General features: G+C 40.8%; 1 protein-coding gene across 1 annotated transcript; it reads right to left on the minus strand.

Annotated features, from left to right (window-relative positions):
- Window positions 1-5,719: 5,719 nt before the first annotated feature.
- Window positions 5,720-7,451, minus strand: LOC138888010 (uncharacterized). Its single transcript, XM_070169805.1, has 4 exons — window positions 6,859-7,451; window positions 6,169-6,368; window positions 6,077-6,105; window positions 5,720-6,028 (listed from the first exon to the last, which is right to left on the minus strand). Exons 1-4 carry the CDS (start codon window positions 7,449-7,451, stop codon window positions 5,720-5,722), a joined length of 1,131 nt encoding a protein of 376 aa, XP_070025906.1.
- Window positions 7,452-27,964: the final 20,513 nt, after the last annotated feature.

Genomic DNA, 27,964 nt, shown 5'->3' on the forward strand with positions numbered 1-27,964 from the left:
AACTTTGAACTCAAAGTTAAGGACAAAGTATGGTGAACTTTTAAACTTGTAAGTCTAAGTTCAGGACCATGTGTCCTTAACTTTTGAACTTGAAACTCAAACTTCAGGACCAAGTGTCCTTAGCTTTTGAACCTGTAATTCAAATTTAAGGGTTGTATGTCCTTAATTTTTCAACTTGTCTGTCCTTAGATTTATTGTTTAATTCATTGCATATCTTACATTTTTCTTAGGACTGATTGTGGTGCATTCCTGATCAAATATGTGGAATTGTTGATGATTGGAAAGGATGTGGAGAAATTCCAACCTAAAGACATAAAAGACTTTAGAAAAGAACTTGCCGCAAATCTTTGGGTACATGGTGAGTGGAAAAGAAATTCTGTTTATGATACACCACCAGAAAAAGTTGGTGATGATTATGAGAGTGAAAATAAACTTGTTGTCCAAAGGAGTTGTAGTTTAGTTGTAAAGAAAGTTAGTTGTGGTTGATATTTTGTATAAAATAACTGTAAAGAATCCATATGAATTCTGCAAGTTCAGAAAACTTCTGAAATATTCTGTAAATTCCTCAAAAGGCACTTATATTTTATTTGCGTAGCATAATTTTTTGTCATAGCTATGCATAATTACAATTTCAGAAGTAATATCAAGGCATCATTTTATTAATCTCTTTGTTTCTCTCAAGTGTTGATTTGTCCATTGAGTTTGTTAGTATAAGTTCATGACTAAGTGTAATTGAACTTCAAATTCAAAGTTAAGGACCAAGTATCCTTAACTTTTGAACTTTAAACACAAAGTTAAGGACTGTATATCCTGAACTTTTGAACGTGTAATTCAAACTTAAGGACTGCCTGTTCTTAACTTTTGAACCTGCATGTCAAACTTAAGGATTCGTGTCCTTAACATTTGTAAAGTTAAGGACAGATAGTCCTTAACCTTTGAACTTTGAACTCAAAGTTCAGGACTGCATATCCTTAACTTTTGAACATGTAATTCAAACTTAAGGATTGTCTGTCTGTGATGACCCAAAGGTCATCACTTGTGTTGCAAATGAATTGAGTGTTCCGAGGCCTAAAACCTCCTTATTACCCCACCTTGATTTACGTGCGTGGTCCGGACCTATATCCGGAAAGCCTTCTATGTGAAAATATGAGAAATAGAAATCTTTAGAGTTAAAAATTTGATTATGGTTGACTTTGGTCAACATTTTGAGCAAACAGACCCGGATCCGTGTTCCAACGATCCCGGGAGGTCTGCAGTAAAATATGGGACTTGGGCGTATGCCCGGATATGATTTCTGAGCTCCCAAGCCTTATCAATCAATTTTTGAAAGAAATTATTTTACTGAATTATCTAAGAAATGAGGAAAAGAATTAATGTTTGAAACGATTGCTATTGGGCCCGTATTTTGGTTCCGCAGCCCAGTACAAACTTGTTATAGTATTTGAAAGATAACTGTGAAATTTGGTGAAAAACGGAGTTTATTTAGCGTAAGTTGGACTTCCGGTTGAAGAGTTATGAACTTTGAGAGTTCCTGATGAAAATGTTGAGTTTTGAGGTTTAATTCATGATTTTTACATGTTATTTTGATGATGTGATTGCACAAGTAGGTCCATATGATGTTTTCGATTTAGTATGCACACTTGGTTTGGAGTTCCGAGGGCTCGGGTGAGTTTCGGATAGGTTCCGGGATGTCTTAGGCCTAAAACATAGTTGTTGCAGGCTCAGGGAAGTGGAAGGCCTCTAAACAAATCAATACGGTCCGCATAAAATGGAGTGCTGCCGCGGAGGGGCGTGTGTGGCCGCACTAGATTCTGTGCGGTCCGCGGTGAAGAACATTTCACTTGTCCGATTTAGGAAGCCTGTATCTTTTGATTTACAAGGAATTTTGAGATGATTCAAAAACGAAAGTTGTATCCCTTTGTGTCTAGTTTCTAGAAAGGTAAAGAAATCATAATTTGGACATCAGTAGAGAAAGTTATGGCCAAAATACTAAAGCATGTCACTGCAGTCCATAGGAAGGGCTATGCGGCCGCAGTCGATTTTGTGCGGTCCGCACAGGGGGTCTGAGAGGGGTATATTTACACAGGATTTTCAGTTATTTTTCATATTTCAAAACCCCAAAAACATAAGAGGCGATTTTTCAAACAACCTTTCTTCTCCAAAACGTCGGTAAGTGATTTCTAACTCATTTTCTTCACTCTTTAACATCTGTTAACATGATTTCAAATCAAAATCAATGATTTTCATGGGGAAAATTGGGTGTTTTGGGTAGAACATAGGTTTTTCAAAAAATTGGGGATTTGGACCTAGATTTGAGGTCTGATTTCAAAGTGAATTATATACATGAGTTCGTGGGGGAATGGGTAATCGGGTTTTGGTTCGAACCTCAGGTTTTGACCATGTGGGCCCGGCGGCAATTTTTGACTTTTTGGGTAAAACTTTAGAAAACTCATTTTCATGCATTCAAATTGATTCATTTAGTGTTTATTGATGTAATTAAGTAACTTGTGACTAGATACGAGCGAATTGGTGGTGGAATCAAGGGGTTAAGCTATAATTGAATCGTAAATTGTGTTCGTGGGATCGAGGTAAGTGTTTGGTCTAACCTTAGCTTGAGGGATTAGGAGTTGAATCCTATTTGCTATGTGATAAATGTTGAGTACGACGTATAGGCATGGTAACGAGTATCTATATGTTGGTGCCAAGTATGCCCGTGAATCGTATATTGTGATTTTCATGACTTCGTTGTATTATCCATGCTTTAGAGTTGATTTCTATTTGTTGTGAAATGTTTGTGGAAGGAATTGTGACCTTTGAATCGAGGAGCATTGGCTCAAGTTATATTACGAATTGCAAACGTATATGAGTTGACTGAACCCTCTAGGGCATTGGCTCAGTGGTAAGTTGAGTTTTGAAGTAAAAGTGAATAAGAGGAAGAAGTTATTAAATTGTTCCCTTGCCGGGATATTGTTGCTTTATTGGTTATCTCCATAGCCAGGAGGTTCATATTATTGATGTTGCTTCCTTGCCGGGACTTAATTGTTGAATTGTTGTTCCCTTGCCGGGATTCCTATTATAATCTTGTTTATTCCCTTGCCCCATTGTTTGTGATTGTTTTTTGAGTGAGGAAGAGTGCTAAAGCACGAAGGGTGATGCCATGTATTGTTTGTTTTGTGAGGAAAGAGTGTAAAGCACAAAGGGTGATGCCGTGTACGATTGTGAGGAAAGAGCATAAAGCACGAAGGGTGATGCCGTAGCACACAATGTACCATTCTGTTCTGATTGTATTGATTATATGGTGAGGAAAGAGAGTAAAAGCACGAAGGGTGATACCGTGCACACTTTTATTATATAATTGCTTGGGTGAGGACGGGAGTAAAAGCACGAAGGGTGATGCCTTGCATTTGTTAATTTCTGATTCTTTGTTGATATCCGAGTTATGTTGTTCTTTCATTACTTGATGTCTTTCTATTCGGAATTGTTATCTCCCCAACAACATGCTCCCCCTCCTATATTGACTATTTATTTTTGTATTTCTTTCCGCTGTATATGTATTTGAACTGCACAGGTTATTTGGTAGTCTGGTCCTAGCCTCGTCACTACTTCGCCGAGGTTAGGCTAGACACTTACCAGCACATGGGGTCGGTTGTGTTGATACTACACTCTGCACTATGTGCAGATCCTGGAGCAGCTTTTGGACTATAGTTTGGAGGCTGCCTTCAGTCCACGCGGAGATCCAAGGTAGACCTGCAGGCGTCCTCAGGCCCTGGTGTCTCCTCTATTCCTATTTCCTGTTTCATTTTCCTTTTATTCAGAAATAGTGTATTGTCATTTTCTTCAAACTTTGTATGTAGTAAACCTTAGACCGTCTGTGACACTGTGACACCAAGTTTTGGGTGTTTTAGGTTTTAAGAGTTGTAATAGATGCAGATTTTAGATATTTAGTTATTATCTTCCGCTTAATTATTTAAAGTTCCGATGTTTTCATGTTATCGTCTTATATTTGTTTTAAAGAAATATTTGAGTAATGAAATAAGTTGTTAAATGATTAGCTTTCCTAGATCACATTAGTAGGCACCATCATGACTCCCGAGGGTGGGAAATCCGGGTCGTGACACTGTCCATAACTTTTTAACCTGCAAGTCAAACTTAAGGACTCTTGTCCTTAACTTTTGAACTTGAAACTCAAAGTTAAGGACAAGCAGTCCTTAAGTTTTGAACTTTGAACTATAAGTTAAGGACTGTCTCTCCTTAAATTTTGAACTTGAAACTTCAGTTAAGGACAAACAGTCCTTAAGTTTTGAACTTTGAACTATAAGTTAAGGACTGTCTGTCCTTAACTTTTGAACTTTGAACACAAAGTTAAGGACTGTCTGTCCTGAACTTTTGAACATGTATTTCAAACTTAAGGACTGTCTGTCCTTAACTTTTGAACCTGCATGTCAAACTTAAGGACTCATGTCCTTAACTTTTCTAAAGTTAAGGACAGACAGTCCTTAACTTTTGTAAAGTTAAGGACAGACAGTCCTTAACTTTTGTAAAGTTAAGGACAGATAGTCCTTAACCTTTGAACTTTGAACTCAAAGTTAAGGACTGCGTGTCCTTAACTTTTGAACGTGTGATTCAAACTTAAGGACTGTGAACTTGAAACTCAAAGTTAAGGATAGACAGTCCTTAAGTTTTGAACTTTGAACTATAAGTTAAGGACTACTTGTCCTTAGCTTTTGAACTTGAAACTCAAAGTTAAGGACATACATCCATAAGTTTTGAACTTTGAACTATAAGTTAAGGACTGCATGTCCTTAACTTTTGAACCTGTAACTCAAATTTAAGGACTGTCTGTCATTAACTTTTGAACTTGAAACTCAAAGTTAAGGACTACTTGTCCTTAACTTTTGAACCTGCAAGTCAAACTTACGGACTCCTGTCCTTAACTTTTAATCTTTGAACTCAAAAGAAACAAAAAGAAGGTAATCAGAAAGAAATTTTGAAAATTCAGACATTTGCTCAAATAAGAATAATCTAAATGAATCCAATAATTTATAGGAAAAACTTAAAAGAGTCGATAAACATAAGTGGATATATCTACTATTCTCTATGCTTTCTTGAAAATGGATGGACTGCCGGAGAATATATACAAGCTATTCTATTATGACCAATTCTTCTGCAACGACCACATTTGAATGTTATTTTTGATGACTCGGTAACTGGAATATGCCTTTTCTTCTGCCTTCTACCTGGTGGCACTTTGAAATCTGGAGGTTTAACAATTTGTGACTTAACACTCTCTGGTACAATCCAAGATCAGTATGTCCTACAGGATGTATTTGTCTTTCATATGTTTTCAGCCAAGATTCTTTTAAGTACCAGTGCGAACAAAAGTTGGACTTCTTGATATTTCTCTTCTCGATAGCTGCAATTGTATGTATACATGGTAATTCATCAAATTGAAACTGAAAATAATCACATGTTCTTTTAAGTCCCCCAATAAAGTTATTCCTTCTTCTTCAACTCTAGAACACCATGAATCAATAGGGAAGACCTTCAATGTTGAAAAATTATAAGTTAGTATATTATGTTAAATTATATTAAAATCATAAGCTTAACATAAAACATAATACTTACATTCAAAGTAAATGCTAAATCTATTTTTTTTCTTCAATTCCTCCTCTACCCAACAAGAACATCATAAAAAGTTCCTTTTGCTTCATTTCTTCTTTCATAAAACCAACGTTGTAGCTTCACTTGGAATGAATTCCATCATTCTTAATATCGGCAGCTCCCTTGCTTCTAATAGTACAGAATTTGTTGACTCAACTATGTTTGTTGTGAGCATGTCATATCTTCGTCGTGGACTACAAGAACGTGCCCACCTTTCCGGTGGTTCTTCCATCAAGTAGTCATAAGTCTTCTTATCTACTTTTGCTATATCTGACATGTATAGATCAAATTCATTGCGCCTGTATACTCTTGCAGCACTTTGGAAAAGTTTTATGACCTCACTTTTCACCTTCCTTCGCTTCAGGTTCTACTGCAAATGATAGATGCATATCCCATGATGGCTTTCAAGATATACCTTTGCAATGCCATATGCAATAGCTATGCCTGTCTGATAAAAGAATTAAATTCTCATGGCTCCCAATTGCATTGTGAAGCTGGCTAAAGTACCACTATAGGAATTGTTATTTTCAGATTCTGCTATTCCAAAGGCTAGTGGGAAAATTTGATTATTTGCATTCTTTGAAACTGAAATCATTAAAACACCACGAAATTTTGACTTCAAAAAAGTTGCATCAATAGCAATCACTGGTCTACAATGATTCCAACCAGATATTGATGATCCATATGCATAAAACATATAAAGAAACCTAAAAATACAATATAAAACAAGGTTAACAGAAGTTAAGGACATGTAGTCCTGAACTTCAGATTACAAGGTTAAAAGTTAAGGACAGTCAGTCCTTAACTTAGAGTTTCAAGTTATAACGTTAAGGACATGTAGTCCTTAACTTTGAGTTCAAAGTTCAAAACTTAAGGACAGGCAATTCTTAACTTTGAATTACAAGTTCAAAAGTTAAGGACAGCCAGTCCTGAACTTCTGGTTACAACTCAAAAGTTAACTGGTTAAAGACAGCATGTCCCAAATTTTATAAAACGTACTAATAAACTTTTTTTTTTGATTGTTTACCTGTTGTTGTCGTCTATCTTTATGTTAGTATAAGTTCCCGGATTATTACTTGTCATCATATACAAGTATGAAGACAATAATTCATAATTCTCTTTGGGAGTTCCTCTTATTAAAGCGGAAGCAAGTTGAATAGCACGTCACGCCTTGTGATACCCAATGTCTAGCCATACAATTTTTGCATCTCTGCCACGACAAAAGCTGGTGTAACTTCAAACTTTGGGTCTCGAAGATTGTCGATAATGTAACCACAAATCAACTTTGAAGTTGCATGCCTTTGATCAGCTTTCATAGTGTTAACAGAGCAGTCATGCTTTTTCTCAATCTTTACTATCTTGAAAAGTGTTGAATCTTTAATTCTGAAAGCACGCACACACCAACCACACCTATCATCATTGCATTTCAATGAATATCTTTTTGATCTTGATCTAACAACCTTGAATTCAAAATGTCCTTTAATTGTTGTATTCGAAAAACAGTTAATTATACTCTTCTTTTTGTCAAATACTAACCCCACTTTTATTTTATCCAACAAAGCATTTTCTCTTAATATCATAGTTGGGTATTCTTTTTGTTTCAAATTTGATCTTCTTCTAGTTAGTTGAGTCGAGTTTTTTTCAGCAACTTCTTCAATTACCGGTGCACTCTCTAAGACTTGAATACCCAAAGCTTGTTCGTTGTCAATCTCTAAAATGCTTTGTCTTTCTACTTGAATAGAATCAAATGTTTGAAGCACCTCTTCAGTTATTAGTTGTGCTTCAACCATATTTATTTTCATTATCTATTGGCATTTGTTTTGATTGTCATGTTGACTTTCTCTGTTGACATGTGTTTGAAGCACATCTTCAGTTATTGCTTGAGCTTCAACTATATCTATTTTCATTATTTGTTGGCATTTTTTTGTTTGTCATGTTGAGTTTCTGGTGTTGATATTTCTGTTGCTTGTTGATCCAAAAACTCTTTCCAAAATATCAACAACGAAACGATAGCACTTGAAGAATGAATAAGTTTTTAGTAACTCTATACATGTGTGAAGATCTAAATCTTTGGATACAAGCATTCCCTTGCTTGTTCCAAGGTTGATATCAAACCATATCACTGCTTCAAACTTGTGTATATCCAATTCGATAACTTCAAAGATTTGTTTAATGAAATCTTCAAACCGAATTGCCTCAGGTACTAGAACAAGCTTTGTTTGATGATCAAGATATTTATAGTCTTCAGTCCATCTACCATTAAAAGCAACTATAATGCATATTGTTTCCATCCTGCAAGTCAAGAGAATGGGAAACTCAGGACATATTTTATAATGCAATCCTTGTATAACTAAGAACAGGTACTATAAGTTCAAGACCAAGTCAAGGACTGCATGTCCTTAACTTTTGAACCTATAATTCAAACTTAAGGACTGTTTATCCTTAACTTTTGAACCAGCAAGTCAAACTTAAGGACTCTTGTCCTTAACTTTTGAACTTGAAAGCCAAAGTTAAGGACTACCTGTCCTTAACTTTTTAACTTATAACTGTAAGTTAAGGACCAACTCTCCTTAAATATTGAATATGTAAGTCAAAGTTCAGGACCAAGTGTCCTGAACTTTTCAACTTGAAACTCAAACATCAGGAACTAGTGTCCTTAACTTTTTCAAAATAATTTGCAAAACTATGACAGAATGTACTTAATATACAGAATAAGAGCTGTCACACCTCCTTTTTCCGCCCCCGTGAGGGTGCAAGGGAGTTTTCTCCAATTAAAGGACAGTCGAAACGGGATTTGTTTGTTTGTTTCAGAGTCGCCACCTGGGAATTTTAAGGCGTCCCAAGTCACCAATTTTAATCCCTGAATCGAGGAGAATATGACTCTGTTTATTATTCTGCGAACCAGAAATCCGGATAAGGAATTCTGTTAACCCGGGAGAAGGTGTTAGGCATTCCCGAGTTCCGTGGTTCTAGCACGGTCGCTCAACTGTTATATTTGGCTTGATTATTTTGATTTGTTAAATACATTTTTATTGCATGATTTTATTATTACCGCTTCTATTTAGATTGTTTATAATTAAAGACCCTTCTTCGAATCGAATCACGCGTACGTGTATTCGTTTTATATATTAATATTTTTTAACGTGAAAATCGTGTCACGCGTACGTATACACAATGATAATATAATAATTATTTTTTTTTCGAAATTTTTTTATTATATAAAAAAAGAAGACTTAAGTTCGAAATTGTGCTAAAAATAAAATTAAGAACGTTCGTCGCTCTTGTATAATTAAATATTGAACCGCACATCTCGAGTTATATGAAATTAATATTGATATTCTCCGAAGAGCCCCCTTTTTATTAAATGTTCGTTCGAAGTTGCGCGAACGCATAATCCGAATTGCTTTTAGAAATATAATCAGGTTACGCGAACGCATCCCTAATCACGCAAAAGATTCTTAATAGTAGTATAGATTTTCCATAAATGTTTATTGCATCCATCTATTTTTAAATGTAAGAATCATGGAGAATTACCGATTGGGATGCCACCAAATTTCTTGACAAAGAATTCAAAATTTATTAGGCGTTGCTACAAGTCTTATTTTACGCGTATGAATTATATACCTCAAAACTATTCAAATTTTAAAGAATTAATGATATGAAAAAGAAACAAACAACATGTAACTAAAAATACTACCATTTTTATCGTGGATACAACATTAACATATCCAAAAATCGAATCGCATATAAAACTGGAAAAAGAATTAATTTGATAAACAAATTAATAGTTTCTGAAGAATTTTTATTGTTATATTTAATGCGAATTCTATTTCTACATATCCTTGACATAAAATGTTGCAATTCGTGCTTGTAAATCCCATATCCTTCTCATATACTTATTTTTAGTCCAAAGTTATAATTGTTTGGTTAATTTGTTTACAAAGATTGAGTTTGAGATAAATAAACCAATTCTTATTCTCTGCCTATGCGAATATTTGCAAACACTTAACTCTATATTTTGTAAAAAAAATCATTGACATTATTTCATATATTAAAAGAAATGAGTTGATCGCGTTCCTAAAATAACTAAGCCATTAGTTATTAAGAAAGAGAACTAATCTACCAATTGATTTAATACTATATTAACCAACTAAAACAAAACTGAAATTTAAACTAATAAAATTTAAATGAGTAGAAGACATCCTTATAATTCCAAACTTCATTTACTTGCCATGTTGAAGTTCTTCACAACATGAGTTTAAAAGATATGTACCTGATATTGGAAGCAAAAGAAAATGAAGATGAAAATCAGCAACAGTAATAACAGTGCAACAGCAACAACTGCCCAGCAACAGTAACAAACCGGTAACAGACCGGTGGAGTAGTAATCCCAAAAACAAAAGCTTTAAGCTTTAAATGAAACAACAACCATTAACACTAATTTCAAACAAAGAAAGCAGTAGATTTTTTAGCTTTTATTTTTATTTTGAAAGCTTAAATATTTTTTCGGAATTTTTCTCTCTTCTATTCTCTGTCCGTTTTTTTCTCTCTATCTGTGTGTGTATTTTTTCTCGTCTGTATGTGTTCTCTCTCTGTATTTCTCTCCTCCCTATTGTCTTCAAGACTTCACATATATAACACATCCCATAAACCTTTTAATTAATTAAAATCAATACTTTTTCTCTACCCAACCCATTATCTTTCCACTCATCCCCATTGTAAGCACGTGATTTTTGCTTTACGGACAATCGCTCCAAAAGAAAATAAAAATAGTGACAAATGATTTCGATGTACAATTTTTCGAGTTTTCCGTGACATTTGTTGTTAATCATTTATGGGCCTGTCCATTTTTTTTATTATTTAATCATTATCAAGCAAAATACAAAAAAAAAAGGGTATGCATTTCTAGGTTGTAATTTAACCATTCAAAAAAGTTTTATATATGTGTGTGAACAATTGTGTTAAATATTGATTTGGGTATTTCAAATTCATTTTTTTAATTTAGTTATATTTCAAAAATTAGAAAACAAAATAAACCCCAAGAAATCGGATTGGGCCTATGACATTTCAAATTTTGAAGGCCCAAAACCCAGTCCAAATCAGGCTGCCCCAACAGGACCCCAAACGACGTCGCATCAGTACCCCTGATTAGAACCGTTGATCTGACTCAAACGAACGGTCCCGATAAGGCCAATCATTCGACCCCAAACGACGTCGTCTTAGGAAGGTGATCTGAGCCGTCCAACCCCTTTATCCAACGGACCTAGGCCATTCCCCTAAACCCGCCCAGTTTTGACCCGATCCAGCCTTACCCGGTCTCACCCACTACCAAAACCCAAACGACACCGTTTTCCCTAAGTGAATAGATCCTGGCCATAGATCTCGTTTGATCCAACGGCCAGGATCTAAACCCCTAGATCGTATATAAACCTGACCCCTTACCCCCACGCCCCAAACCAAACCCCCCTAGCCCCACTGTTCACCTTCGTCCCCGAACCCCCCTCCTCTCAAAACCTAAGAAACCTTAGGTTCCTCCTCTGCAACCCCGGCCACTCGGATTCCGATGACCACCAAAATAACACCCCCGATGCACCCAACCACCCCGAACACGAATCTGTCAACCGTTCACCTCGAATCACCCCGAATCTTCTCGAATCTTCAATCGAAGGTTCGAGCAAAAACCAGATCTACACCGATTAACCCCAAACTCACACCACAACGTCTCTTGACCTCCATCACCCCCTGAATAACTTTGGTTCTGTTCGAATCTGATCGGAACTGAGCAGATCCCAAATCAGACCACCAGAAACCCTAGACTTTAGAGTTATGGAGGTCTGTCCGAATCAGTGGCAGGATCAGGGTCTAGCGGACTTTTACCAAAGTGTTCTCAGTTGAGAACACTTCGGTTAAATTCCATTAGACCCCAAATAACCTGGTCCGAGTTCGAGCTTGTGTCAATCTTAGTTTCATTTCCCTGAGGTATTTTTCCTTTTTCTTTTGTCCTCCTAAAGTCTATCTGTCGTTCATATTCTGGTTTGTTTTGTTTTGTGACTCGTCTGTCCATGTGTGTACGTTTTAAGTTAATGATGAGTTTGTTTGTTGGTTTTATTGGTTGTTTGCTGTATATTATAGTTTGTGTAGTCATCTAAATAAGTGTCGTCAACTGAATTCACTTGAAAGATTGAAAACTCAGGAGCCTACATTTCAGTACGATTACTGTGCCTGTTTCTTTTATTTTTTGATGTTGTTTGTAAGCCTGATATAGTAGCACGTCGATTATAGTTTACACCCTTGACTGCATATTGGATCAATTGGTTGTGAGTTGGTCAGGCTTGGCTCCCAATGTGGCCAACTCATACCATTTGATTGGCACCCCTGTTTGCTTAAAAGTTTGAATCATTGCCTGAACTTAGGCAGAGAATTGGCAATTAGCTTTAGAAATCTAACAAATCAGCCTGAAAGCAGTTTGAGTTTAATTAGCTAGTAGTCAGGTATTGGTTGAAATCAGAGAGGTTTATATACTAACTATTAAGAGTTAGGGTAATACAGTGATAATCAAGGTTAACAGGGGTAATCTGGGGTTTGAAAAGGACATAAAGGATTAGTTTAAATAAGCTGACAAGTAGGGTACTAAATTAGGATTAAACTAATGCCAATGGAGAACAAGACACAAGGGTATGGGGCTTAAAATGAATAATAAAATGAGCCCATAACTCTTGATTAAAGAAAACCAGGCGTGGGGAACCAATGGCTGGCATCAAAAGATGCTTAAGCATGGGTTTAAAGGAGTATGGGCAGTCTGCAAGTAGGAGGGAGGCAGCTTAGCTGCACTGGGTCATTTGGCTTATAAATAAGCCATTTGAGAACTTAAAAAGGGGCTGGAATTTTTAGTCTTGAGGCTGAAAACTTTTAGTCTGAAGAGAGGTTTACTGAGTTTAAAGAAAACTGAAAACATAAGGTAGTTTCCAGTAAACATTGTAACCAAACACTGTCTGAAAGTGGTATAAGAGTTCATATTGGTCAAGCTGCCTTGGCCAAGTTCTGTTTGTTTGCATTGACTGAGCTGTTTGTGTTTGTTGAACTGTTGGTGTTGCTTGCATCGAATACTCTGTTACTGCTGTTGTTTCCTTACTCTTTCCTGGGATTGCTGGTTTGGTACTCGACTATCTGCTAGTTCTTTTGTTCTGGGAAATATTGCTGGTTGTCTGTGGGCTGTGGAAAACATTTGATTGTTGGTTTGTTGCTGTGCTGTTGCTGTGTATCTGCTGTTGCTGTGTTTACTGCATACTGCCCAGCTGATCATTCCTTTCTTCTTTGTCCTCTATACCAGGTACACAATTACACTACCAATGTAACTCGAAAGTTTGAGCAATGAGTATAAAAGAGAAGATCTGCAGATGTTGTTTATATACATGTACTGTTGTGTTGAATGTCATGTAGTGTCTAATAGCTCACATTTTTGGATACTGAAGGTAGCTTACAAGCCTAGTTGATGTCAATGTAGGGGATCGAATGATAGTTGTATATGTATGTTGTTAGATAAAAGTATTCTCAATGAATTAGGTTGCATCTCAGATTTAGTTTACTTTGCAGTATATGATGTAACGTATGCCAAGCATGAAAACTGTACATCATGGGTTAAGTTCTTCCTTTTCTGATTAATGGTCTCATATAACTAGTAAACCACCTGTTAAGACAAAGAACATAAAACTTGCAGTATCAACCCCATGAAGGTCGAGTTCAGGTCAAAACAGGCCAAGCAGGCCTGCTTCGAGCAAGCAGTGGCCCAGGTTTAGCCCATCACGCATGGGTTGGATTTGGGCCCGTGATTATTTATTCAACTGACTGTGCACGCAGCCTCGTTCCTGATTTTTTTTAAGCATTTCCGAATTCCGTTACAAATAACTTGCAAGCATGTAATTAATTAGGACTATCTACTGTTTTCAATTGATAGAGACAAACACGACAAGAAACGTAGTTGTTATAGGATACCCCTTTAAAATAAGAACGAGATGAGCCTCGACGAAAATAAACAAAACGTGCAGATGCGGGGCCCTTGTTAAATGTATATTATCGAAGCATTTAGTTTCCAGGACGGGTTGTTTAGCAAATCTCACAACCCTCCTAAAATAACAATACGTTAGACTCTTTAGGACGCGCCTTAATAAATCTTACCTTCTTAAACTCGGGTGCACATTTATGTGACCCAAATCCAATTCTCAACGGAGTCGAAATGTGTTTCTAATCACGGGTACATTGATTGTGACGTGGTTCGAGATGCGTGTCCATGACGTTGCAAATTCATTTTAAAAAATAAGAATGAGATGAGCCTCGCCAAATAAAATACAAATTACGAGGCCCTCAGTAAATATTTGTTTTTAAAAATTGTTTAGATTTCAGGATGGACCGTTTAGTAAAATTCCACGGTCCTACCCAAAATAAATATGCTAGTCGCTTTAGGCGCGCCTTTAATAATTTAATTTCCTTAAACTCGGGTGCACATTGATGTGACCCAAATCCAAATCTCAACGGAGTCAAAGTATGTCGACGACCACGGGTACATTGATTGTAACGCGGTTCGAGATACATTTTCACAACGTTGCAATTCTTGATAAACACAGTAAATGATAAAAGCGGTTAAAAGTTAAATTTTGTACATAAGTTCACACTTGTACAAAATCAGATAATCAAGCCGAATATAACAGTTGAGCGACCGTGTTAGAACCACGGAACTCGGGAATGCCTAACACCTTCTCCCGGGTTAACAAAATTCCTTATCCGGATTTCTGGTACGCAGACTTTAATATAGAGTCATTATTTTCCTCGATTCGGGATTAAAATTGGTGACTTGGGACACCCTAAACCTCTCAAGTGGCAACTCTGAAATAAATAAACAAATCCCGTTTCGATTGTCCTTTAATTGGAAAAAAAACTCCCTTGCGCCCTATCGGGTGCGGAAAAAGGAGGTGTGACAGCTCTGGCGACTCTGCTGGGGACTATAACCCAGAACCACTGGTTCAGGGTTAAGAATTCGAGCTTAGAATAATTGTTATTATTTGGCTTTATTTATTATCTGATTTTATTATATGTTTGAGCCTGTTGTGCTAAATGTTGCTTTTACCGCTTTGATACTATTTGGACTGTACATATAAACTGTGCCAAAACCCCTCTCTTCTCTCTCTTGAGGAGTGCACGCTGGTCGTGACTTCTTTCTGTTAGTGTCATATACCAAAATAGAACGAGGATTCGGAGGAGTTGCAAAATCGGATGGCCTTTTGGTTACCGGTACACAGCTCCCATCCTTGGCTCGAGTTGTCCGCTCGGGTAAGCCAGGTCTAGAACAAATACCCAGGTTATGAACTTAGTATAACAAAGCCACATGCCGGATCCCTAGTAGGAACGTTTATTTGCATCATGTGCATTTGACTTAGGGGACTCAACACAGGGGTTGGGTCCGTCTAGGACTAGCAACCTGATATGAAAAGACCATCCTGCTGCATCCTGCTTGCTTTATGCATTTACTTGTTTCAAGGCTTGCATGCTGACCGGTTTCTGAATAACGGATAAGGAGATAATTATTTTTGAAAGATCAATACCCAGAAAATGGTTAAAACTCTGCCAGAATTTTGAAAAAAAAAGAAAAGAAAATGTGTGTCTTATTAATTTGTTTTAGTAAGGGTCTTTGATTCATTTCTAAGAGAAAAATAGTGTGTCTCCAAAATTCGGCTTATGCCTGAACTACGTCAGTTTGATTCTCGCAGGGTGCAAGATACGTAGGCAACCCCCATCGGGCTCAACTTGTTTTTCAAAATATAGGTACAATCCAAATAACGAAAGTTTTTAAGGTAACATCGTACTTTTCGGAAACAACCAAAATTTCGTTTTTCTAGAAAAAAAATAGTGTGTCAATTTGTGTATTTGAGTCCAATGAGTCTGGATCTTTGCTTAATCACCCCAATAAACATGCAGAATGAGCATGAGTCCAAGTTTGCCGGTAACAGTTAGAAGCAAAATCCCCCTGGAAGTGCGATTATGGTGGGGGGATTTGGAAAAGTCAGAGCAAGACAAGGTCAAACTGCACCTGGGAGGTTTGGTTGATTTGTTGAAGGTCAGGCCTCGGTGCGACATCATAAAGGCTTTGGTTACATTTTGGGATCCGGCCCACAACGTGTTCCGTTTCTCAGATTTTGAACTCACCCCAACCTTAGAAGAAATGGCGGGTTACATGGACGTCACTGAAGGTTTGAGACACAAATACCTGATCGCTCCAAGGGCTGTGAATTCACACAAATTCATGGATCTGTTGAAGATAAGCAAAGGAGTCCCATACGCTGAACTGGATAGAGGTTTTTCTACCCTACAATTCATATACCAGAGGTACGGGAGCAAAGGGGGATTTAATGATCCAGAAAGTGGTATTTGCAGCAGGGGAAATCTGGTAAAATGGAAGGAGCATAGGCGGTTCGCTTTTATGGTGGCATTTTTGGGCCTTGTGGTGTTTCCCCGAAAAGATAGAAATATCGACCTGAAGGTGGCTGGAATTGTCAAAATCCTGATTACCAACGATAAAAGCATCCTTTCTCCTATGATAATGTCAGAAATATACCGAGCCCTCACGGCTTGTAAGGCCGGAGCAGACTTCTTCGAAGGGTGCAACTTGTTGTTACAGATGTGGATGATCGAACACTTGTGTCACCATCCTCAGTATATGCGCTACATGTCTACAAATGGGGGCTGCATCGAGGGTTATAGCCTAAGGGTTTCAGGTTTCCGATCACCGGGAGGGTTTGAAGAATGGATATCCTATCTCCGGGTCATCACCGCAGACCAAATAAACTGGACTTTGGGTTGGCTTTCTGTGGAAGAAATCATATACATGCCCGCCACTGGTCCTCACTTCCTCTTGATGGGACTCAGGGGTATTCAACCTTATGCCCCTTACAGGGTAATGAGACAGTTGGGAAGATGTCAAGTACTACACCCGGACGAAGATCTCAGCACTTATGCAGTCGAGGTCAGCAGTGACGACCAATTTCCTGAAAAGACAGTTCGTTGCATATGGAGTGAATGCCAGTACTTGACGGCAAATACCCGGGTAAATGATGTGTCAAGGGGTGAAGTCTCGCCGGCCTATCTCACTTGGCATAACAAGAAGAACATTGTGAAACGGCCAACCAAACGGCCTCACCTCCAAGAATTTGTTGAGTCATCGCAAGAACAATGGGACTGGCTCACAAGAGAAGAAGGTTACCTGGTTGAAATCAGGAAGCTTAAGCGACAAGTTGAAAGGATTGTATTCAAAAACAACGTGCAAGTCGCCCAAGAGCAGGCTGAAAAAGACAAGCTAGCCCAAGAGAACCAAACCCTGAAGGCCCGCCTTCGCCAAGCCAGTAAGAATAACATCGACCGACAGAAGCGCTGCTCCGACGAAAGATTGATAGCCAGTTTGAGAAATCAGGTCATCCAGAGCCAAGAAGAATTAGACCAATCAGAGGCTTACATAGCAAGGATGAGGGTCAAATGGGCAGAAGGTACAATGGCCCGGAGGAAGCACCTACAGCAAGTCATGAGGAATTGTGAACTGAGCGTCAAAGCAGCAAAAGAAACAAATTCCGCCCTGCAAGGGCGGATCTTCAAGCAAACACAAGATGCCCAAGCCGACAGGAGACGCTATTACAATGCAATGACAAAGATGGAAAGGCAAATGGATATGTTCCAGGATCAGCTCGCCACCAATGCGCAAACGCTAGGATTAAAGAGCCGACAGATAAGGCAGTTGTTCGCAGAAAGGGACAATATTCGAGCAAGAATTGACGAAATCGGGCATTACATCTACCTAAAATGTTTGGCATGCGAGCAAACACCTCGGGAAACCCTCATTGCTTCCATCATGGGCTGCGTGCACCGGATTATGAACGAGTTGAAGAGCCTGCAAAGAGACCTTACACCTAGGGCCGCGAAAGGGCCGAAAGATGCCTCGTGGGTCCCTAAGTTGGAAAATTAGTTGTTGATCGAGTCCTGGTCGTTTTGTTTGTTGTTTCCCCATATGTTGTTTTCTTTTCCTCAAACCAAGTTTAAAACCGTGGAGTCTGTACTGTGGCTATTTTGTTTAAAGCAATGTGTAATAGCAAATTTTGATAATGAAATTAAGCAACTCCGGAAGAACTTCTATGTGTCTTTACTTCGAGGCAGAACTACGCCTAGTCTGATTCACGCGGGGACGTGATACGTAGGCAATCCCCATAAGATTCGACCATTTTTAATAAAGAAAAGAGAAAATACAAAATAAAACACCGGGTTTCCCAAAGTACTTTAAAAAAGGGACGAATGAGCAAACCGGGATGACGCATGTTGTTTGAGGCAAAGCATGTAGAAACGATTAACTGCCTAGGTGCATTGCATCCTCTATGTGTTATGATCAAATCTGTTAAAATCTAACGCTAACAAAGTTTGTTGTTGTCTGATCCAGACAAGTTAGTTGTTAAAGAACTCTGGCAACACACTCATACCAAACCAGATCCAAAGGACCGGTAGCAACAAGCATGACTACTTCAGAGAATAGTAATGAGGAAGAGAGGCCGATGAGCCAGTTGTTAAAAGAAGCGATGGAAAAGATTGAAAGGATGGGACTAGAGATGAATGCAATGCAGCTAGCCATAGCCAAAACACAAAAGAGCCCTGAAACACTGGGACACATGCCAGAATACCCTCACTCTGGCCCTTCCACAAGCCGCCCAAATCCCCTTTATCATCAAGAAAGAAGCCCTCATGATTCCCAAGCTCCACCACCCCACCAACCTCTCCCAACACCCAATATTCCCATTTTTGTGGGACCTACATCAGCCCCTTTGCAGAGAACGACCAGTGAGCCATTGTTTCAGGCTCACGATACACAATACTATCCCCCTGAGCCTACATTCCATGCACCCGAGCCTCAAGCTTACAATCCACATTTAGAAGTTCCGGCAGAGGTTGAGAAGCCAATTAAGGCTCCTGAACAGGATGAAGTGTTGAGAAAGTTCAAAAGCCTGGAGCAGTCCTTCAGGAACTTGCACGGATTGGGCAATCAAGTCAGCGTAGCATACAAAGATCTGTGCCCTTTCCCAGACGTCCAACTCCCGGCTGGGTTCAAGATGCCTAAGTTTGATTTATATGAAGGGCACGGTGATCCCATGGCACATTTGCGGGGATTCTGTAGCAAAATGAGGGGGGCAGGCGGCAAGGATGAGCTGCTGATAGCTTATTTCGGCCAAAGTCTGAGCGGATCTGCACTAGAATGGTATACCAGGCAGGATTTCAGCAGGTGGTACACATGGGATGATCTGGCGCAGGCTTTTGCAGGTCATTTCCAGTACAATCTAGAGATAGTCCCTGACCGTCTCACATTATTGAGAACTGGGAAGAAACCCGGGGAAAGTTTTCGCGAGTTCGGGTTCCGCTGGAGAGAACAAGCAGCTAGAGTCGATCCTCCCATGAGAGAGGGAGAGATGGTGGACTATTTTTTGCAGACATTGGATCCAACCTACTTTGGTCACTTGGTGACAACGGTTGGAAAATCTTTCAACGAGGTGGTCAAAATAGGGGTCATGATAGAAGAAGGTTTGAGGTCGGACAAGATCTTAAACTATTCGGCACTTAAGGCCACAACCCAGGCTATTCAAAGCGGCACGGGAGGTGCGCTAAGAAGAAAGAAAGAAGAGGTTGCCACGATCGAGGCAGGCAGTTGGTCCAGGGCTGGCAGGCCGCACTACAACCAACCCAGGCCTCACAGGTCAAACTACCCATACAACCCACCACAAAATTTCTATCCACCTCGAGAACCACATTGTTCCGTACACCAAGCCCAGGTATACACTCAGCCTCCGGTTCGCCCACAATGGCGCGCACCGGCTCCCCAGAACATATATGCACCACCACAAAACACCTACCCTCCACCAAGGGCATATAGAAACCCTTCAGGGGCAGGTTTCCGGGGAAATCCAGATGCTAGGAATGACAGGTTGCGGAAGCAAAGAACCTTCACCGAACTGGGAGAAACCTACACCGCTGTGTTCCACAAGCTGCGGCAATTGGGTTTGGTTAGTCCTGTCCATACTCGGGAACCAAATCCCCCGCCTCAGAATTTGGATCGTTCAATCAGTTGTGAATACTGTTCAGGGATGCTCGGGCACGATACCGAGAAGTGCTGGAAGTTAAGGCATGCCATACAGGATCTTATTGACACCAATAAGATCGAGGTCCAGACACCAGAGGCTCCTAACATCAACCAAAACCCACTGCCAGCGCACCACGAAACTCACATGATTGAGTTGGTGTGTGAGGGAGGAGAATTAAGAAAACCCTCACAAACAGTGATGATGATCCAAGCCGCCCCGAAAGAAGTCTCAACCAGTGGGAGAACGAGTGTACAATCGCAGGGAGAAGGCGTCAAGCCAGTATTGATATTGGGAAAGAGTCCGTCCGCCATAACAAGCAAACCCGAGCCAAGCAAGTTGGTAATACCAGGGATCCCGCCCACACCGGCGATCGTGTTGAAAGGGGTATGTAGAGAACGGGTGACCATAAGGCCCGTGGTCCAGCTGCCGATGATTGAAAGCAGGGCTGTACCTTGGAAATATGAAAAGGCGGTGGTGATGTACAAAGGAAAACAGGTGGAGGAAGTCAGTTGTGAAGCGCAAGGGCTGACTCGATCAGGTCGATGTTTTGCTCCGGTGGAGCTAAGAAGAACCAACCCAGTTGCAACCAAGAAACCTGTGTCCGAAGAAGAGGCTGAAGAGTTCCTGAGGAAGATGAAAGTACAAGACTATTCTGTAGTCGAACAGCTGAGAAAAACACCGGCCCAGATCTCACTGTTGTCGTTACTGATCCATTCTGAGGAGCATCGTCGGGCCCTGTTGAAGATATTGAACGAAGCTCATGTACCCAGTGAGATTTCTGTAAACCACCTGGAAACCATTGCCAGCAAGATTTTCGAGGTGAACAGGGTAACATTCTCAGATGATGACCTGCCGGTGGAAGGTACGGAGCACAATAAAGCTCTATACCTAGCCGTCAAATGTGAAGACTCGGTGGTAACTCGAGTGTTGGTGGATAATGGCTCAAGCGCCAATATTTGTCCATTATCCACTCTGGACCAGTTAAAGATCGACCGCGGAAGAATCCGGAAGAATAGCATCTGTGTCCGAGGGTTTGACGGAAACGGAACAGCCACTGTAGGGGATGTTGTACTTGAACTGATCATCGGTCCAGTCCTGTTTACCATGGAATTCTAGGTATTAGACGCCGCAGTATCTTACAACCTGCTGTTAGGACGACCATGGATTCATGCAGCCAAGGCGGTGCCCTCCACCCTACATCAGATAGTGAAGTTCGAGTGGGAAAGACAAGAGGTCGTGTTACACGGCGAGGATACAACGTGCACCATGGGCGGAGCCATCGTACCTTTCATAGAGACCGCTGATGACAAAGGTCCTTGGGTCTACCAGATTTTCGATACAGGATCGGCCAACAAAAATTTCTGAAGGAGAAATCATCCCGCACCCTAGGGTAGCTGCCGCAACAGTCATGATGGTCTCAGAAATGCTGGGTAATGGATTTGTGCCAGGAAAAGGCCTGGGAGTCGAGCTTCAAGGGATTGTCCAACCTGTCTCCCTTCCCAAAAATCTGGAAACTTTCGGATTGGGGTTCAAACCAACCGCAGCAGATAGGAAGCAAGCGCGAAAAATGAAGAAGAGGGTTTGGTTTCTGCCTAAACCAGTGCCACGTCTCTCAAGGTCTTTTGTCAAAGCAAGTGCCAAGGGGTCACCGGTCCCAAAGATTCTAGGACCTTTGATCGGTATAAATGAAGACCTGAATCAGAGTTTTGAGAGACTATTCGCGGATGTCAGTATGGTGGAAGCTGGAGAAGGTTCCAGTAGAGCAAAGATACAATTTGTGGGGCCTGAGGCCAAGACCAACAATTGTATGGTTACTCCTCTTCCTGTCCGAGGGGAGTCTTGGTAGTAGGCTTTGATTTATGTTTTGTTTGTTTGTTTGTTCGGATTATTCAAGGGTGTAATCCAAATTTTACTTTCGTTTTTGTAAAAGTGTGAACCCTTTTATCCCGCAAGTTTAATAAAGTTCTTTTCTTTTGTCCCATTTTAATTTTGTTTTGTTCTTTTTCTTTCTGAACAGTTCTCTTTTTACTGGTTCTAATGACATGGCATGCACAGCGGATCTTCGACCTAGTCTAATAAATCAATCTGAATCTGACTCAATGATGCAAGAGGTCGTTTGTGATGATGAATCTGAATGTGACGAAGGGGAAGCCTTCGAAGAGATAAACCGAGAACTGTGCCAATTTGAAGAGAAACCCAAGCCTAACCTGAATGACACTGAGGCTGTGAACCTAGGAGACGCTGATAGCGTCCAAGAGACCAAAATTAGTATTCACATTGAGCCGAATGTCAGAGAAGAATTGATCAAAACCCTCATGGAATTCAAAGATGTTTTTGCATGGTCATATGACGATATGCCTGGATTAAGCACTAATCTAGTGGTTCACAAATTGCCCACTGACCCGGCATACACTCCGGTCAAGCAAAAACTAAGGAAATTTAAAACAGGAATGAGTGTAAAAATCAAAGAAGAAGTGATTAAGCAGTTGAAGGCAAAGGTCATTCGGGTCACTCGATATCCCGAGTGGTTGGCCAATATGGTACCAGTCCCAAAGAAGGATGGAAAAATCAGGGTGTGCGTCGACTACCGCAACCTCAACAAAGCAAGTCCCAAGGACAATTTTCCGTTACCCAACATCCATATCTTGATCGATAATTGCGCGGGGCGCGAGATCGGATCCTTCGTAGATTGCTATGCGGGTTATCATCAGATCCTAATGGATGAGGAAGATGCGGAAAAAACAGCGTTTATTACGCCATGGGGAACCTACTGCTATCGGGTAATGCCATTCGGGTTAAAGAACGCCGGGGCAACGTACATGCGAGCAATGACTGCTGTGTTTCATGACATGATACACAAGGAAATCGAGGTGTACGTCGATGATGTGATCATCAAATCTTGGCGTCAGGAGGACCATGTAGCAGACCTAAGGAGATTTTTCCAAAGACTCCGGAGGTATGATATCAAGCTTAACCCGGCCAAATGCGCATTCGGGGTTCCATCAGGAAAGTTGCTAGGATTCATCGTCAGTCGACGGGGGATTGAGTTAGACCCATCCAAAATTGAATCCATCCGAGATTTGCCACCGCCAAGGAACAAAACAGAGGTAATGAGTTTGCTGGGTAGACTCAATTACATCAGCAGGTTCATCGCTCAACTCACAGCGACTTGTGAGCCCATATTTCGGCTGCTGAGAAAGGATGCTGCGGTAGGTTGGACGATAGAGTGTCAGGAGGCTTTCGACCAAATCAAAGGGTATCTATCTAATCCACCCGTATTGGTCCCGCCTAAGCCCGGGAAGCCCCTAATTCTTTACCTGACGGTCTTGGAAAATTCATTTGGTTGTGTATTGGGGCAACATGATGACACAGGAAGGAAGGAGCAAGCCATCTACTATCTTAGCAAGAAATTCACAGTACATGAGGTCAAGTACACTCAACTCGAGAAAACATGTTGCGCCCTAACTTGGGTAGCTCAGAAGTTGAAACACTACCTGTCTTCGTATACTACTTATCTCATATCCCGCTTGGACCCATTGAAGTATATCTTTCAGAAACCTATGCCCACGGGAAGGTTGGCAAAATGGCAAATTCTGCTCACAGAGTTTGATATCGTCTATGTAACGAGGACGGCCATGAAAGCCCAGGCGCTGGCAGACCATTTGGCAGAGAATCCCGTTGATGAAAAGTACGAGCCTTTAAGAACATACTTTCCCGATGAGGAGGTAATGCACACTAATGAGATGGAATTAACTGAGGAACCGGGTTGGAAGCTTTTCTTCGATGGAGCTGCAAACGCAAAGGGGGTTGGAATAGGAGCGGTACTCATTTCTGAAACAGGACCCCATTATCCTGTTACAGCTCAACTACGCTCCTATTGCACCAACAATATGGCCGAGTATGAGGCTTGCATTCTGGGTCTGCGCTTGGCTGCTGACATGGATGTCCAAGACGTCTTGGTCTTGGGAGACTCGGACCTCTTGGTACATCAAATTCAGGGAGAATGGGAAACACGAGATCTAAAACTCATACCATACCGACAATGCTTGCATGATCTGAGCAAGCAATTTCGATCGGTGAAGTTCAAACACATCCCGAGAGTTCACAATGAGGTTGCGGATGCCTTAGCCACCTTAGCATCAATGCTGCACCACCCTGACAAAATGTATGTTGATCCTCTACACATCCAGGTCCGTGATCAGCACGCCTACTGCAATGCCATAGAAGAAGAAGCAGATGGCGAACCCTGGTTTCATGATATCAAGGAATACCTCAGGATGGGGATATATCCAGAACATGCCTCTGGAGACCAAAAAAGAGCCCTCCGGCGGTTGTCGAATGGTTTCTTCCTCAGTGGGGGAATATTGTACAAAAGAACCCCGGATCTGGGATTGTTGAGATGCATAGATGCCAGTCAAGCAACGACGGTTATGGCAGAGGTACATGCTGGAGTTTGTGGGCCACACATGAGCGGATATGTATTGGCAAGAAAGATCCTTCGAACAGGGTGTTATTGGCTCACCATGGAACACGACTGTATCACTTTCGTGAGGAAATGCCATCAGTGCCAGATACATGGAGATTTGATTCATTCTCCGCCAACAGAGTTACATACGATGTCAGCACCCTGGCCGTTTGTGGCATGGGGCATGGATGTCATTGGGCCCATCGAGCCGGCAGCATCCAACGGTCATAGGTTCATTCTAGTGACCATTGATTACTTCACCAAATGGGTTGAGGCTAAAACCTTCAAATCAGTAACCAAGAAGGCAGTGGTGGACTTTGTTCACTCCCATATCATCTGCAGATTTGGGATCCCAAAAGTGATCATCACGGATAACGGTGTGAATCTTAATAGCAGCTTGATGAGAGAGGTATGCCAACAATTCAAGATTACACACCGCAATTCCACCCCATATCGTCCCAAGGCGAATGAAGCAGTCGAAGCAGCCAATAAGCATATCAAGAAGATACTGCGAAAAATGGTGGAAGGGTCCAGACAATGGCACGAGAAATTACCCTTTGCTTTGTTGGGTTACCGCACTACCGTCCGAACTTTCATAGGCACAACCCCTTATTTGTTGGTGTATGGAACTGAGGCCGTAATACCAGCGGAGGTCGAAATCCCGTCCCTCCGAATTGTCGATGAAGCCAGGATTAATGATGATGAATGGGTCAAAGCTCGATTGGAACAGTTGAGCCTGATAGATGAGAAACGATTGGCAGCTGTGTGCCATGGTCAGTTGTACCAGAAGAGAATGGCAAGAACATATAACAAGAGGGTGCGCCCCAGGAAGTTTGAAGTAGGGAAACAGGTATTGAAGAAGATCCTCCCACATCAGGTCGAGGCAAAAGGCAAATTCGCCCCAAATTGGCAAGGGCCTTATATCGTGACCAGAGTGCTGTCCAACGGTGCTTTGTGTTTGACAGATGTCGAGGGTAGATGTGTCGACATGGCTATCAATTCAGATGCAGTCAAGAGATATTATGCGTAATTTCTTTAATCATGGCAATTTTTGGTTTATTTGTTTGTATTTGTCATTTATTGGATAATGAGATGACGGAGGCAATTCTTTCTTCTATCCAAACACTTTTAACCCTTGCTTCCCCCTTTGAGCCTTAAGTAATTCTTTCATACCCCTCTTTTGGAATCACTAATGGAAAAAAAAAGAGAAAAGAGAAAGAAAATGAAAAGAAAAAAAAAAGAAAAGAAGATAAAATCATAAGAAAATACAAAACCGTGGGAACTACGTTTGACCTGATTCCTCAAAGAGGATACGTAGGCGCCTCACGGCTCGGTCATAGTATGCATCATAGTGAATAATAGGATGCATAAGGTACATAGTGTGCATAATAGGCACATTGTGCGTAACGCACATAACGCAACATAAGTGTAAAAAAACAAATTCCCCAAGCAAGAAAACTGGGGCAGAGGTTATGTTTTAAGTTCCAACAAAGATTTGATTCCAAAAGTTGTAGCACACCACCCATCAAATTATTTTCAATTTCATAGCCTTTCTTTAACTCCACACCAAAACCAACATCAACGTCCAAAAGACCTCCCGATCAATGTTCAAGAGATGTCGAGTCAGGCAAATGAGGCCGAGAATAATACACCGATCCCCAGCAAAGAAGAGGATCGTAAGACTGGGAATGAATTGATGGTCAAAGGAATCTCCAGAAGAGAGGGTCGTATCTACAACGCCCCGATTCCTCGAAAGAAATGAAATGAGAGAGTCTTATCGGTGAAAACCTTCACAGGCACCGAGAGGCGATGTAAGATGAGGGATATGAAATGAGAGAGTCTTATCGGTGAAAACCTTCACAGGCACCGAGAGGCGATGTAAGATGAGGGATGTGAAATGAGAGAGTCTTATTGGTGAAAACCTTCACAGGCACCATAAGGCGCCGGGATATGAGAGAAAAGAGAGAGTCTCATTAGTGAAAACCCCTCGAAGGGCACTATGAGGCAACAAGACAGATCAACAAAAGCTACAACATCTGAAACGGACACTCCTTTATCATCCCCAGCAAGTCAGACCATCGGGCGAATCGATTGATACAAATAGACTGGGTCGGGAATCTATGGTGCACGTCATGATCACGGGGACCAGTCATATCCTCCAGATAAGTTCTTTTGAGCTTCTTCTCCCACCAAAATATTGGTTCAGAAAAATCTTCTTCTTTTTCTACCTTTTACTTCTTTTCCTAAATGCGTTTTGAAAGGATTTTTCAAAGCTTACTACCAGAAACCGGAGGGGAATTCATCCAATGCAGGATAATACAAACAGTCCTAAAGGCCGACCCCAGGCAATGCAGTAATCGCGCCCGGCAATTTTGGAGGAAGCAAGCTCATAAAGGGAGTGGTTTCAGGAGTTAAAAGCAGACTCCCACAGCACGTGCTTAAAGAGAAAGCAGAAAAGGGGATTAATTGAAAGCCAATCCCCAGCAGGCTAGAGACCCCAGCAGGCAACTCGACCCAGTAATCAATTATGAGAATATAGAGCAAGAAAAGGGGAAGAGAGAAAAATCGGTCGCCGGAAAGGCACTCTCTACCACCACGTTTAAAACTGACTAAATCCTTTTGTCTGCTGCAGGAGAACAAAGGATTGATAATGGCAGCAATACGCAACGCCAGGGAAGTCACCAAAACCGGGGCAGAAAATTTTCTGCCGATTGTCGAAAATTTTCTCGGAAGAACGGGGAAGCAATTTCAATACATTTAAGTTCTAGGTCGCCCACCAGTATAATGCGGGAATACATTTAAGTTCTAGGTCGCCCACCAGTATAATGCGGGAATACATTTAAGTTCTAGGTCGCCCACCAGTATAATGCGGGAATACATTTAAGTTCTAGGTCGCCCACCAGTATAATGCGGGAATACATTTAAGTTCTAGGTCGCCCACCAGTATAATGCGGGAATACATTTAAGTTCTAGGTCGCCCACCAGTATAATGCGGGAATATATTTAAGTTCTAGGTCGCCCACCAGTATAATGCGGGAATACATTTAAGTTCTAGGTCGCCCACCAGTATAATGCGGGAATACATTTAAGTTCTAGGTCGCCCACCAGTATAATGCGGGAATACTTTTAAGTTCTAGGTCGCCCACCAGTATAATGCGGGAATACATGTAAGTTCTAGGTCCCCTACCAGTAAAATGCGGGAATACTTTTTAGCCTTAGATTTTGGAATCAGTAGCCCCCCACCTGAAGACGGAAGGTCACAACAGAGATCCCCCAAGCAGGAAACCATAAAATCCCCCAGCGCCAAGAAGCAGAAGGCTGCAAATACAAGAGGAAGAAGGAACGCGTCTCAGAAGAAGCAGTTTGGAAACGTTGTAGCATTGCCCAATATAACAATGTTGATGAAGAAACATACCACTGAAGAAACCATTGAAAGATTTAAAGAAGAAAGCCATGTTCCCAGCAAATCAAGCAAAGTAATGAAAACTGGCATTCAGAAAGGGCGAAGGGCCAGCATAATCTGCCAAGTTCACAAAATGAAGGCGTCAGAGGAAAGCATTAGCCGACAAGAAAGCAAGACAACAAGAACAAGTCGGAGATAGATGAGATCTTCTACTCTAGCTTAGCTTCTTGTTTTTCCTTTCAAGATCAGTGTAACAAGGAGATCAGTGAGCGGTAGCAT

This window comes from Nicotiana sylvestris, chromosome 3, assembly GCF_000393655.2.
Source record: "Nicotiana sylvestris chromosome 3, ASM39365v2, whole genome shotgun sequence".
In the NCBI taxonomy this organism is placed as follows: Eukaryota; Viridiplantae; Streptophyta; class Magnoliopsida; order Solanales; family Solanaceae; genus Nicotiana; species Nicotiana sylvestris.

Bases quoted from the DNA above. Each gene is read 5' to 3' on its own strand.
- LOC138888010 (XM_070169805.1), bottom strand. From the start codon at position 7,451: ATGGTTGAAGCACAACTAATAACTGAAGAGGTGCTTCAAACATTTGAT. The intron at 6,369-6,858 runs GTATGGCTAGAC...TTGTATTTTTAG, and splicing joins GTGGCAGAGATGCAAAAATT to GTTTCTTTATATGTTTTATG. The intron at 6,029-6,076 runs GTATATCTTGAA...CATTTGCAGTAG, and splicing joins TTGCATATGGCATTGCAAAG to AACCTGAAGCGAAGGAAGGT.